This window comes from Erythrolamprus reginae, chromosome 3, assembly GCF_031021105.1.
Source record: "Erythrolamprus reginae isolate rEryReg1 chromosome 3, rEryReg1.hap1, whole genome shotgun sequence".
NCBI lineage: Eukaryota > Metazoa > Chordata > Lepidosauria > Squamata > Dipsadidae > Erythrolamprus > Erythrolamprus reginae.
In genome coordinates, this window is record NC_091952.1 from 149,644,918 (window position 1) to 149,659,677 (window position 14,760).

Below are 14,760 nucleotides of genomic sequence, written 5' to 3' on the forward strand. Positions count from 1 at the left end.
ACAAAGATTTAGTAATGGTGCCAAGAAAAGCAAAATCAGAATGGATGAATGAAAGAGGGCAGTAAGTAGCACTAAGAAAATAGTGATTCCTTATTGGGAGATATTAAAACTGTAACAACAATGGAGAAATAAAATCCAACCTTTTGCTTTCATTCATGAAATCCAAGTATGTTTATTTTAAATACTTTTTGAGTATGAATGAAGGAAAATATATGTGTCCCAGGATAATGTTGCAAGATCCAATCAGGGTTGGTCATGGGACCAGACGTTTTTTGTTTTTTTTTAAAAAAAAATTGGTCAAGGAACCAAACCACAGAATGTTTTACACGGTAGCAGTGTAGCAGTTCACATTCTCTTGGTTATTGATTCATTTATTTGGCAAAGGCTGAAATTGTGAACTGAATGGACGCTGCAGAGCTATAGGAGGAATTGAGAAAGGAATACAGTGGTACCTTGTCTTACGAACTTAATTGGTTCCAGGAGGAGGTTTGTAAGGTGAAAAGTTCGTAAGACGAAACAATGTTTCCCATAGGAAACAATGTAAAACCGATTAATGCATGCAAGCAAAAAAAGAATCGCAAAAATGGCGCTCCGCTGGGCGCTGCCACCTGGCACTGCTGCCTGGTGCCGCTGCCCGGCTGTCACCTTTTGAAACAGCTGGACGCTTCTTGGTGTTCTCCCGAACACCGAACCTGGAAGTTCAGCAAAATTTCAAGTTCGGGTTCAGGAGAACGCCGAGAAGTGCCGCCGCCCGGCTGTCACCTTTGCAGAAAAGCTGTGGAGTTGTCGGCCGGCCGGGAGGCTCAAACGGAGGTGGGGAATCCCAATAGGGAATTCCAGGGGCGGAGCTGTGATGTCACAAAGACGTCCTTCCTGGAGTCCATGTTTCGGCCAGCCAGGAAGGACGTCTCCGTGATGTCAAAGCTCTGCCCCTGGAATTCCCTTTTGGGATTCCCCACCTCCGTTTGAGCCTCCCGACCGGCTGACAGCTCCATGGCTCTTCTGCAAAGGTGACAGCCAGGCGGAGGCGCTTCTCAGTGTTCTCCCAAACCCCGAACCCAGACTTTTGCCGAACCTCCGGGTTCGGCATTCAAGAGAACGCCGAGAAGCCCCACGGCTGTTTCGGAAGGTGACAGACGGGTGGCGGCGCTTCTCGGTGGCCACCCGAACAAAAACTTTTGCTGAACTTCCAGGTTCGGCGTTTGCGGTGGTGGGTTCATAAGGCGAAAAAATTTCGTAAGAAGAGGCAAAAAAATTCCGAACCCCGGGTTCATATCTCGAAAAGTACATATGACGAGGGGTTCGTATCACAAGGTACTACTGTATTTCCTTTCGATAATCAACATTTAATGAAGAATCAGAAGCCGCTATGATGTCATGGTTTCTGCAATCCAGACAACAAGCATGAAGAAGATATTTTCTCAAGTAGCAGGATTTCGATCAACTCCAAAACAAAGTTGCTACTGCAGCAGAAGGCAGCAGTTGCCTTAATTGTCTGTGCTTACAAACTGCATAGGAGGCCTCCAAGGGAGATGAGGCTGCCTGGGAAGCTGCAGATGACAAGACAATGGCAATCCACTTCTGTATTACTGCCGAGAAAACCACACATTAATTTCCATGAAATCACTGGGAATTGAGCATTACGTAAAATGTATGTATGAGGAGCTTTTGGGTGCCTCCTGCTGACAGCAGTTTTTCTTAATGCCAATTCATTCCTCCACTCACAGCAATACTCCCCAAAAGACTTCTCCAAATGCTATTCATAAATTAGGATAATCTTGAGTATAGCATTAAATATAGCACAGCAGGAAGGCAGTTATAAAAAAGACAACAGACGCTCACACACTCACATACCCACACACACAGCCCTGGCTACACACACCATGTTTATGTTAATATTTAAATTTCAGATATTCAACTTTAATCAAAACATTGCATATTTTTCAGTTACTGTTTACCAGTGCCTTGACAAAAAAAGAAGAAGCCCAATTTGATACACAGGTGGTCCTTGACTTAACCATCACAATTGGGACTGGAACTTCATTCACTAAGCAATATAGTCACCTGATTTTACAGCCTATTTTTTTTTGTCATGGTTATTAAAACCACCCTGAGTCTTTGGAGAAGGGCGGCATAAAAATCTAAATAATAATAATAATAATAATAATAATAATAATAATAATAATAATGATGATGATGATGATGATGATGGAATCTGACTTCCCCCATTGAACTTGTTTGTCGGAAGACCCCTGGTTTTAATAATAATAATAATAATAATAATAATAATAATAATAATAATAATGGAATCTGACTTCCCCCATTGAACTTGTTTGTTGGAAGACCCCTGGTTTTAATAATAATAATAATAATAATAATAATAATAATAATAATAATAATAATAATAATAATTTATTAGATTTGTATGCTGCCCCTCTCCGCAGACTCGGGGCGGCTTTAAATAGAAATCATATAATTAAAGGACACCACCTTTATTATTTTTATAAATGACTAAGTGACAAACATACTCCTTTCCTCTCCCAATTCCCACACAACAACAACCCTGTGGGGTTGGGTTAAATGAGTGTGATTGGCCCAAGCTGGCTTTCATGCCTGATGAGGGATTAGAACTTAGAGTCTCCTGGTTTCTAGCCTAGTGCTTAAGACTGGAGGGTCAAACACAAGGCCTGTGGGCCAGATGTGGCCCGTGGGGTGCTTAGATCTGGCCCTTGGGGCCGGATTGGATATAGCAAAGGATCAGCCTGCGGTGCCTCTGTTAACAAAAATGGGGTATGGGTGGGGTGCATATGTGCCCCTGCAATTGCTTTTGGCCTCCAGAGTGCTCCAGGACGCCTTCCAGTCTCAACATGGGGCCTCTGGAGTGCTGCAGGAGTCTGTCCTTGACTCAGAAGGTTATAAAAGGAGGAAAAGAGCCGGGGTGGTGCAGCAGGTAGAGTGCTGTACTGCAGGCCACTGAAGCTGACTGTAGATCTGTAGGTTAGCAGTTCAAATCTCATCACCGGCTCATGGTTGACTCAGCCTTCCATCCTTCCAAGGTGGGTAAAATGAGGACCCGGATTGTGGGGGCAATATGCTGGCTCTGTTTAAAAAAAGTGCTGTTGCTAACATGTTGTAAGCCGCCCTGAGTCTAAGGAGGGCAACATAAAAATCAATCAATCAAACAAACAAACAAACAAACAAACAAACAAACAAATAAATGTAAAACATTTTACCTTTCAGACTTGAAGGATTCTGCTGCTATAGCCTATGTCAATAATTTATAGTTGTAGTCTTCCTATGGAGTCAGTTTCTTGATCTGGTCTCTCTCTTTCATAAGATGATCAAGTAAATATTTAAAAAACCAAAATCACAGAAATGTAGCCCTCTCTACTTTTATAAGTTTATAAATCCAAATTCTGAAGAGGTGCAGTCTAGTGTCATACCCACCATGGCCATATCCAGCCCCCAGCCCCCCACCTAGTCCTCCAAGGTCAAACCCAATTCTGATGTGGCTCTCAATAAAATAAATTTTGACACCCCTGCTTTAGACCATGCTGGCTCTAAATACATACAGGTTGCCAAGCACTGAAGAATGATCACAAGAATGTGTGGACACTGCAATGGTAATAGCATAGCAATAGCACAGATGTATATACCGTCCTCATTTTACCGACCTTGGAAGGCTGGAAGGCTGAATGAACCTTGATCCGGTGAGATCCGAACTGCAAAACTGCTGGCAGCCAGTGATTAGCAGAAATAGTCTGCAGTACTGCACTGTAACCACTGTGCCACCACAGCTCCTACGATATAATAAATATGAGGATTGGTCCTCAGCCACTTTTTTCACCTCTGTTGTAACTTCAAATGGTTGTTAAAGGTTGTCACGACTACCTGAGGTTTACAAACCCATACAGAGTTGAGCTGGAGACCATCCAGAGCAGTTTCCAACCTAGTTGGAAACTCGGGTTGTAATGGTTTGAACAAAGGCTGAGAAATCAATGTCACTCTGTGACATAAATGTAGATGAATCGAAGGAGAACTCCTGGATCTGAAGGCAGAACAATTTTGCCACATTTTTCAAAGACTCCTGGAATTACCCTCTTGACATATGGAAAGGGAAAGCATTTTTGTTTCACCGCTCGTATGAAACTGTATTTTTTGATTGAGCATGTAGACTAGTGAAGGTGACAAATCTGTCACTTCACATTGAAGCTTTTGGGTAACTGGGGAACATTCTGTTATGCTGGAAGGGAGTTGGCATATTTCAAAGCGTTAAGTGTTAAATGTTCCACTTTCTTAGTGAGGCAGACCATTTGCTTTCAGCATCAAAATTGATTTGAAAAACAATAACTGATAAGGCAAGGAAATGGAATAGAAATGGAAATTGCAAGGAAATTAGTAGGTAAACAGCAGATTGGAAGGGCTGCATTCACACCCTGTGGTGTTACTTGTGTACCATATGTCTTTAAAGACTGTTTGGAAGCTGCACTTGGTGCAAAACACCCACTTTATTTTCTCTCCAGGGTGGAAACCAAAATAAGGGGAGAGAGTTTCTTAAGCACCGATAGCAAATAATTATTTATTGTCTAGTCACACATGTTTTGGACCATTCCTTCATCAAGGGCATTCTACAAGAAACCCTTACAAACAGTTTATGTGGTTTTATCCATATAAAAACATCTGTGTCTAAAAGCAACATCCAGTACATAATAAACATGTTAAATAACCAGATGGCCTTGTGGAGAGGAAGGAATCAGAGCAACCACTGGGCCTCTTAGGGTAATTATCCAGAGTTTGGGGCTGGAGACCACTGGTAGGAGATGCTTGTTTTGGATTTATATCCAATGTAGCAACAAAGTATACGAGGATAATAAACTGAGTTTGAATCATATCAAAACAGACCTGGCGAAATGTGTGGTTCCCAGTTGGATAGTTTGCCTATTAAATGAAGTGCATTTATTTTATTTATATTTAAGCACCACCTATCACCACTCACAGAGCTGCATTCACTCTTTTTAAAAATAGGTACACAGTATGGGGTTTATCCTAAAACTATTAGCGACACTGGAGTCCCAAATGGGCAGGATAAGCTGCACTATTAGACTTCTGTTTAGATTATGAATCTGACTATAAATAACCAGGGAGCAAGTTTTATAAAAATAGAAAGATGATGAATAAGTCTACAATTTCTTACATTGACTTTATCAAAGCCACAACTCTATAGAGGCTACAGCTGGTTCAAAATACGACAGTTACTGAATCTGTTGTACCTTTGCCCTGCCTTCAAGTACTGAGCCAAAATTGAGGTTTGGCGTGAAGGCCTTAAAGAAGTAATTCCTGACAGGATGTCTTCTTCATTACAGCCCTTCTTAATTGCTAAGATCTGTGTGAGCAGAGAACTGCAGAGAAGCATCTGATGATTGCCTGTGGCAAACCCTCCCTACTGACATCCAGGGAGTTTCTACTATTCTATATTTGAGGCATCTGTTGGAAACCTATCAGTTTACCACCAACTTCCCTTTATGAATGCCAGATGGGTCTTTTGATTTTGTCCCTCTTCCTTTTAATGATAATAATTATATTGTTTTAAATCATTAACTTTTAGTATATGTTTTATGTTTTGAAAATTGTTCTGAAATGCATTACCACAGGAAATGGTATAAAGATGAGTTTGGCAAATTTTCAATATTCCAGATGTGTTTATCACAGGGGTCTCCAACCTTAGCAACTTTAAGACTTGTGGACTTCAACTCTAGCTAGCTGAGGAATTCTGGGAATTGAAGTTCACAAGTCTTAAAGTTGCCAAGGTTCTAGACCCCTGTCTACCAACTCAAAATTTGGGATTCCTGGCTTAGAACTTCCCTTTTTTCAAAAGAGGCTCTTCTGAAAATGCATCGAGGTTTGGATGGCAGTTTATTGAACAGATAAGAGGCTGCTATTCCTAGCATCACCAGTGAGCGGTGGAATGCAGAAGTGGAAATGTATATGCCAGTGATTTTCAACCTTTTTTGAGCCGTGACACATTTTTTACATTTACGAAACCCTGGGGCACATTGAGCGGGGGGGGGGGGGGAGGTTTGGACAAAAAAATTCTCTCTCTCTTCCTCCCCTTCACTCTATTTTTTTCCTCCCTCCCTTTCTCTCCCTTCCTTCCTTTCTCTTCCTTCCTTCCTCTTTTTTGCTCTCTTTCTCTCTCCCTCCCTCCCTCTATGTCTTTCTCTCTTGTTTTCTTTCTCTCTCTCTCTCTTTCTTTCTCTTGTTCTCTCTCTCTTGCTTTCTTTCTCTCTCTCTTATTCTCTTTCTCTCTCTCTCTTTCTTGCTTTCTCTCTCTCTTGCTTTCTTTCTCTCTGAGCTTCGCGGCACACCTGACCATGTCTCGCGGCACACTAGTGTGCCACGGCACACTGGTTGAAAAACACTGGTATATGCTCCTAAGATAATCAGAGGTATCTTGGATCCCTCACCACCCCTTTGTTGCTTGTCTTTTTTCATTGCAAGTCAAAAGCTGTTGTTTCTTTGGTTATCTATTTATTAAGGTTAATATTCATATTAATATTACTTAAAGAGTAATATTGTTCTATAAAACAGAGGATGGGAGAAAAGGTTGACAAGATAGATTTGAACATCTTGTAATTTTCCCTAGGTCTTAATTATGATGCTGACAATATTTACATTTATTAAGGGGCTCGTGGAAAATAATAGGAAGGAAGACGAAGTCTGGATCTACAGAAAACCAGAACATAATTGACGTCATTAATCATTTTTTCTAATTTTACAAAATTGTTGAGGTATAGATAAAATGATTTGATAGAACCAAATAAAAATAAATGGTAACAGTATGAGTATTATTATTATTTTATTTCTGTTCTTGTAGAACTTGCTCCTTGGTTACATGTGTTCAGATCGGAAAGTGCTGTTGACTTCTCTCAAATAATATTTGATCCAAGACAAAAAGAACTGATTGTTGGCGCAAGGTGAGATTCTATTTTTAAAATGTACCTTTTTATTTTCAAGTGCATTTGTGTTAAAAAACCTGGGTTATATTTCTCTGTTATACCATACTTTTAAGACATGGGTAAGCAAGCTGGCATTTTCCTGAGGTTTTGGGGGTTTAGGTTTCCATCAGTTCTATGTGGTTGTTGCCCAAAATGTGTGTGGAGTATTAGGTGAATTAAATTAGATGTATGAAAAAGAATGGTGACACTCGTGTTTATGATTTTCCACACTCAGTGTGTGACAAAGGCCCCTTTCCAATTTCAGTGTGTAAATTTAGCTGTTTCTCTGAATACACAGCGGGTTGAAATTAGATAAAGGATGAGCTTGCCCGTGATAACCATGCTGTTTCATCTCTGTGATTTCTCTTTTATTACAATGGTGTAAATCATGATAGATTACATTATTTCAATGTAGTTTTCAATGCATTGTTTATATAATGTGATTAAAGATTATGAGCTTGTCAGCTGGAAAGCTGGCAGCCTAAGTTCGAGATCTGAGCATTGAATGGTGGGGTGAGCTGCTGCTACTTGCACTAGTTCCTGCCCACCTAGCAATTCAAAAGCTGACAAATGCAAGTAGATCAATAGGTACCAGTTCAGTGGGAAGGTAACAGCATCCTGTACAACTTGGGGTATACTCATACCGGCCACCTGACCACAGAAATGTCTTCCAAAAATGCTGATTCTCTCTTGGCTTAAAACAGAGATGAGCCCTCTTCCAGTAGTGGGTTCCTACCGGTGCAGTCTAATGTGCTGTTCCAGTAGCGGCCTGCTGATTGTGCAATTCTAGCGTGATGGCTCTGGTCTGTCTTTGTGGATCCATGCGGGCTACCATTTTTTCCTAATTGTCCATGATTTTTGGCTCTCTGAGCATGCGCAGAAGGAAAATTGACCCTCAGCTCATGCGCAGAAGCAAAATCATGCTGGAATGCACGCATGCACGCAAAATGTCATGATACGCTGCTGCGCACTGGGAGGAAAAGATAAGCAACCCACCCCTGCCCTGATCCCTAGAGTAAGACATGACTGGATAGATGAAACCTTTGCCTTTTGTTACCTATTTGAAAAGGTAACAAGTATTGGGGGTGGGGGGAGAAGGAGAAAAGTAAAATTCTGTACTAACTCTTAGGAAGTTAAGAAAGTAATTTTGAAAGCTTCATTTCCCTCTTGCCTTCCTTACTTCCATTGCCTCAAAATAATTGCAGGCTTCAGGGTGATCTTAGAAAAGTAACTGCTTCAGAAAGTCAATAGAATCTAGTTTTCTTAGAAATGTTTAGAACTTCAGGCAAAGCTGTACAATCAGGTAAATTACATGATGTAGTTCCAGCTAAAATATGTCCATTCTGACTAGCAGCACCGAGTAGCAAGTTTGAATGCTCCTCTTCCCTTTTCCAAATAATCAGCCTAACTTCAACATGTGGCATCTTTTATTACTTTAGCTAAGAATCATTTTCGCTGACTTAGTAACTTTCAGAGAATATTTTAGAAAGGAAACTTATGAAGCACCTCATCTTATTTTAAAGCAAGGATTTCTAAACTTGGCAATTTTAAAACTTGTGAACTTTAGCTCCCAGAATTACTCAGATCTGCCATTTAGAAAAATTTGCACCATCTTATTTATTTTATTTATTTATTTTGTCCAATACAAAATGAAGGTTGGAGACCATGTAGTAATATATATCAAGGAAAGGATAGAAGAAGAGATATGAAAATAGAATACGTCAATGAAGAAAAGAGGAAAAGATATATGAATGGAAGAAAAGATGTAAAATATATAGGAGAGACAATTGGACAGGGGACGGAAGGCACACTAGTGCACTTATGCACGCCCCTTACTGACCTCTTAGGAATCTGGAGAGGTCAATCGTGGATAGTCTAAGAGAAAAATGTTGGGGGTTGACACCACAGAGTCATAAATTAAGTTATACTTTTATATCTTTTCTTCTATTCTTTTCTTTATTTTTATATTATTATATATCTATTCTCTTCAATGTGTATCATGTATTGGACAAAATAAATCTTATGACTGTCTTGATTTTATAACCTTTTTTGTGGCAGTGATTTAGCGAACATGGCAGTGGTTAAGGAAATGTGGCACTCATTACGCAAATCCATTGTGTTCCATGGGACGTTTTTGCTGGAAACCAGAAGTAAACACTGGTTTTCCTCAGAAACTTTGGAAATCATGGTCCCAGGACTGTGAGATGTTTCAAATAGCTATAAAACTGGGCCAGTTGCATCACATTATAACTTTAAAAGCTCACTAGATGACCAGTTATAACTCAAGGACTACCTGTGCAAGTTATGAAGGAAGACAACAGAGGCTATCACTTTTTTACAATTACAGTTACTAGTCATGTTTTCAAGTGCTGCATCACTTTTAAAACACACTAAGAAACTTGAGTAAGAATAAAGGGACACGATGGCTCAGTGGCTAGGAGGTTGAGCTTGTCAATCAGAAGGTTGGCAGTTCAACAGTTCGAATCCCTAGTGCTGCGGAACGGTGAGCTCCTGTTACTTGTCCCAGTTTCTGCCAACTGGGCAGCTCGAAAGCACGTAAAAAAATGCAGGTAGAAAAAATAGGGACCACTTTGGTGGGAAGGTTAACAGCGTTCTGTGTGCCTTTGCCATTTAGTTATGCCAGCCACATGACCATGAAGACATCTTCGGACAGTGCTGGCTGTTCGGGTTAGAAATGGAGATGAGCACCACCCCTAGAGCCAGAAATGACTAGCACGCATGTGCAGAGGTACCTTTAAAAAAAGAATTAATTTAAACTTTTAAGCAACCACCCCTCCCCACAAAATACAGTGATCAATCTTTATAGTCAGTATATTCATAAAAATGTCTACCTTCATCCCAGTAAGTAGCACAAAGCCCCCATGAGAAATTGGGGGATGAGCAGAAACTGTTTTGCTATTAAGAAATACCGTATGTTTTGACTTTCTAATGGAAAAAACATCTATAGATCTGCTTTCTTTGACAGCTGTCTCCTAGCAGCCCCAGTTAAAGGAAGCCAGAAACAGCTCTTGCAAGACTGCTGGATATCCCCTCTTTCAAGCTTCTTGAACCGGCGGTGAACCTGCCTGCCCTGATCCTCTTTTAATCCTACTTGGCTCACTCATCTATTCCCTCTCTGTTTGTCTTTGGCTTGAGCCCAATCTAGCTTTAGCTCAACTGCCCTGGCTTGCGACCTATGCACAAATCAAAACTGTCCAAAATAACATGCTATAAAAATGATTCTTTTGAAATAAGTGTTAAAGCCAAATGCTTACAGTATAAAATTGGGCACATTTGCAGCGTGAATAGTAGGGTATCAATGCTTGTAATAAATACTGCTACACATTTTCTCACTTCCTTAAACAGTGGCAAGTTTCAAGAGCAATTCTGTTGAAAATTTAAATTGTTTACTTAGCCTCTTTCATATGTAACCATAGAAGGAAGAGAATTACTGGGCTTTCTGCTGAATTCAGGATTACTATGAGCCTCTTGAAAATGCGAGGTCAGAAATGCAGTTGAATGATGAATGTCGAGCATGAGAATTGGTGTTGTCCTTTTAACACATGGCAGATTTATTGCCTTTGGAGAAAGAATGCATTTGAAACAGAAACCAGAGTTTTATTCCAAGTTATGTTGGACATGAAACTGGTCTTCAGCTGGATATATCTAGAGTCGTTTGAGGGAAAGAAATTTTTTTGAGATTGAGCACAGAAGAGAACCCTTTTCTTTCCTGACTTTCCAATATTTTCCCAGGTTCAAAACTTCTGCAAGAAGGGAAAAACATCTAAATAAGATTTTCAAATTGAAATGAGATCTTCCTATTCACAATTTTATAAACAGTCTTTGTTCTATGCAATTTAGGTGTGAGCATTTGATCTTCCATAGAACATAATCTTCATCTGGCTCTTGATTTCTAAGTTAGGCTTAGAAAGTTACCATTCTCTTCTCTTTCATTTTGAAGTATCTTAAGTTGGGGCAGAAAATATGCAATAAATAAGCTGCCCCACAGTCCCTCCTACTCTTTGAACTGAATGGTCATTTATCAGAGATGCTTTAATTGATGGATTCTACACTGTGCAGGATAGGACTAGATGATCTCTAAGTCGCCTTTTGAACTTGATAATTATCTGATGCCTGCCCACCTAAGAAAATGTTTAAATGGCTGATTAAGAAACTCTTAACTTGTTGACTAAGTTAACTTAAACCAAGCTAAACAATAGTCATTGTTTGTACCAGTAGTGGGTTTCACTTACCTTTGCTGCCGGTTCAGAACTGCGACTGCGCACACTCTTGATTTGTTTGCGCATGGCATTTTGGCGCATGCACAGATTGTCTGAGATGTTGTCCGGGTGGGTGGGTGGAGCCTCCTGCTGCCGCCACTACCCGTTCACCCAAACCGGAGCAAACTGGTAGCAGCCTACCACTGGTTTGTACTTAGTAAAGTATTAAATGAATTTTAAATGCTTTAACGCTAGGACAGTTACCATATATTACAATCTAGGAACCACACATGATTGTATAAATCATGCAACTTTACATTGAACTGGGACATGGATCCTTTTAGCCAAGTTCTTTGTTTTCTCCAATTGATAAAAAAGGACTGATCGCATTAGTTCCTGGAAAAGAATCATAGCTGTGTGGCAAAACTTATCCTCTGCATTCAAAGAGTCAGGCTGAGGCTGGCTATTTGCAGTTAGGAGAGCAGATGGCTGGTAATGAGAAATACCTCTGCTGCCAATCATAGTAAGATATGGCAAGGACGGATGGGCCAATAGTTTCACTTGGTAGAAAGCAGCTCTCTCGGCATCTGACTATGTACACCTGGAAAAGCTGAAAATTGAAATGCACTGGAGTACCTGAATTTCTGTTTAATTGTGGGTCTTCCTCCATGTCATTGCTCATTATGATAATCTAGAGATAAAATAGTATTTTATTCATCACTTAAAACATAAATGTAAATCTACCAATGAAAACATAATCATCAATGAAAATTGTTAAATGTAGAGTTTTAATTAAAATATTAGCTCTTTCCCTAATATTTGTATATGTGTTAGTAGATAAAACTAGAAGCCTATACAGTATAGGTACAGTTCTATAGAATTGCACATTCAGATACTTAATACTGTTGACCACAATGCTGGTGGTCAACAGTATTAAGTATCTGAGGGTGCAGAGAACTTAACAATCTGAACTGCTCTCTCCACATGTCTTCACGAGTCTTTGGAGAGGGGCGGCATAAAAATCTAAATAATAATAATAATGATGATGATGATGATGATGATGATGATGTCATCCGTAGTGAAGCATACCAACCAGTGTCTGCATTACCTGTGTCAGATGAAGAGAGCTCATCTTTTTACAGAGGCACCATTGAGAGTGTTTTAACAAACTGCATCACTGTTTGGTTTGGTGGCTGCAGTGCCTCAAATAGAAAGCCCATACAGAGAGTGGTAAGGACAGCCGAGAAGATTATAGAAAGCTTACTCCCTGTTATTCAGGATACTGCATATGAGCGCTATGTGCTTAGAGCTCAAAGCATTTTTAAAGACCCACTTTACCAACTGTTTCTGTTGCTCCCACCTGGGAGGAGGTTTTAAAGTATTTCTAGCAGAAGGACAAGATTCTATAACAACTTTGTTTCCCATGGCATCCGTCTGGTAAACTCACAAGGTTTGTTTTTCTCGCCATGTACATATATACATCCAAACTAGACTATGTTGTTTCACTGTCTCATATAATATATGTGGGTGTATGCATAATTTTATATTTATTTTGTCATGTTTATGTAGTGTATATTGGAAGTGGTGACCCTTTGAGAGCTATAAGCAACAAAATTTCATTTTAACGTGTGCTGATTCATGTACATTCAAAGTGACAATGAAGTTATTCTGAGTATAAGTCTATTCAAGGGAAAGCTCACATTAAAATTTGACTTTGTAAAAACAATGTTGCAGAATGTCGAAGGTTCCTCCTTTTTTTTTTCATGAGATGGCATGCTTTTACTGGTTATTTAATCATGCCTGATGGTCTTTTATTACTACTGGACTCAGAACTTCTATAACAGCCGTCTCCTTTACAGCTTTGCAGATCCGGGGGGGCTGGGGCAGGGGGGGTTACTGCCCAAACCCGGGGGGGGGGGGACAACACAGTGGGGTAGTGAAAATGGAACTCCACCCCAGAGCACTCATTTTGCAGTGAAAGATGTTGAAAGATAATGCAGGGTGTCCTGCATAAGCCACGCCCACAGTGTGGTAGTAAAAAAATTGGTAGCCCTTCACTGGGCTGGGGAATGGTTCCACGCAAGGAGTGGGCAAGTACATGCACACAGCTTCCACAGCCTGGTTCTGAATGGGCTGCAGCCCAGTAGTGGGCTGCTGCCTGAGGCTCGGGGACCCCTGTTCTATAACAAATGGCACTACCCGAACCATTCTTCAAGGAACCCTGCTAACATCAAAATGGGGCATGTGGGGCTGTGGGGCTCCCCCTTCCTGGCTACTTTTATTTCTAGGAGGCTTCAGGGAACTCTGCTAGCATTAAAATGGGGCTGCAGAAGTGTGGCACTCCCCCCTCCCCCATGGCCCATTTTTAGTTCCAGGAAGTTTCAGGGAACTCTGCTAGCAGAAAAATGGGGCGTCCAGGGGTGTGGAGCTTCCTATGGCCCATTTTTAATTCCAGATGGCTTCAGGGAATCCTGCCAGCACCAAAATGGGGCATGCGAGGGTGTGTTGGCAAGAACGGGCAGGTCAGGGCTTCCCTCCCTCCACACCTGAGCGGGCTTCTTGCATGATCCCAGGCCTCTGTCAGGGAGGGAAGGAAGCTTATTTTTTAAACATGGAGGAGCGTCATCCTCCAAGCAGCCTCACCTTCCCCTCTTTAAAAGGACAGCACACCACCAAGAGCAACTTTTTAAGCTGGGGGAGAAACTTTTCCAAGCCAGGGGCGACACTAGAATAGAATAGAGTAGAGTAGAGTAGAGTAGAGTAGAGTAAAGCAGAGCAGAGCAGAGCACAATACAATACAATACAATACAATACAATACAATACAATACAATACAATACGTCTTGGAGTCTGGGTGTAGCCCACGGTCCAAAGTTTCCCACTGTTATATTAAATTAAAGTATGGGTTTTCACAGTCAGCCAGTCAGTCAGTCTCTTTGTTTCAGTCTTTTATCAGCAAAGGGTTTTATAGTTTTGTTGAGGTGGTTTAGAGGTAAGTGACGGCTTAGGGAAGGAGAGGAACAAAATAAATAAGAAAGCAAAAATAGTAATAATAATAATAATAATCCCAAAACAAATAGTGAGTTTGTAAAATTATTGGTGTGCATTTTCTAGAAAGCCAGGCTCATTCTCTGAATTAATATGGTTATGGAAAATTGCAGGAAAAGAAAAAAGGTGGAGGTAAAAAACTGGAGTGAACCGTCACAGAATTTATTTTTAAAATCATATTCCTACAAAATGGTGATGATCTGCAGGTTGCTGGTTCTTAGAAAAAGCAACCTTGAAATAACAGCATGGCTACTTATATCTCCCACATTTCTGTGGTATAATTGGCTCTGGGTATGTCCTCATTATATTAATGCAAATGAGAAAATACCCATAATCTTTCAAACTTTGTCTCCTTCCTTTAGAATGTAATGGCGTATCACACTAGGATATGTAAAAGGTACAATGAGTACTGAACTGTAGCAATCTTTACCAGTAAAGTGAGAGTTGTATTTAGGGAGGGAGGGAGGGGATCCAAAGTAGGCTGTGTACTTGACAAAA

General features: G+C 40.5%; 1 protein-coding gene across 7 annotated transcripts in view; it reads left to right on the forward strand.

The window, feature by feature from the left end:
- Positions 1 to 14,760, forward strand: part of SEMA5A (semaphorin 5A) — a 245,461-nt gene that overhangs the window by 126,076 nt on the left and 104,625 nt on the right. For all 7 annotated transcript variants that reach the window (XM_070747020.1, XM_070747021.1, XM_070747016.1 and 4 more), the window contains one exon: positions 6,875 to 6,974. In XM_070747020.1, coding sequence (XP_070603121.1) covers positions 6,875 to 6,974 — 100 coding nt within the window. The remainder of the gene's footprint in view (positions 1 to 6,874; positions 6,975 to 14,760) is intronic.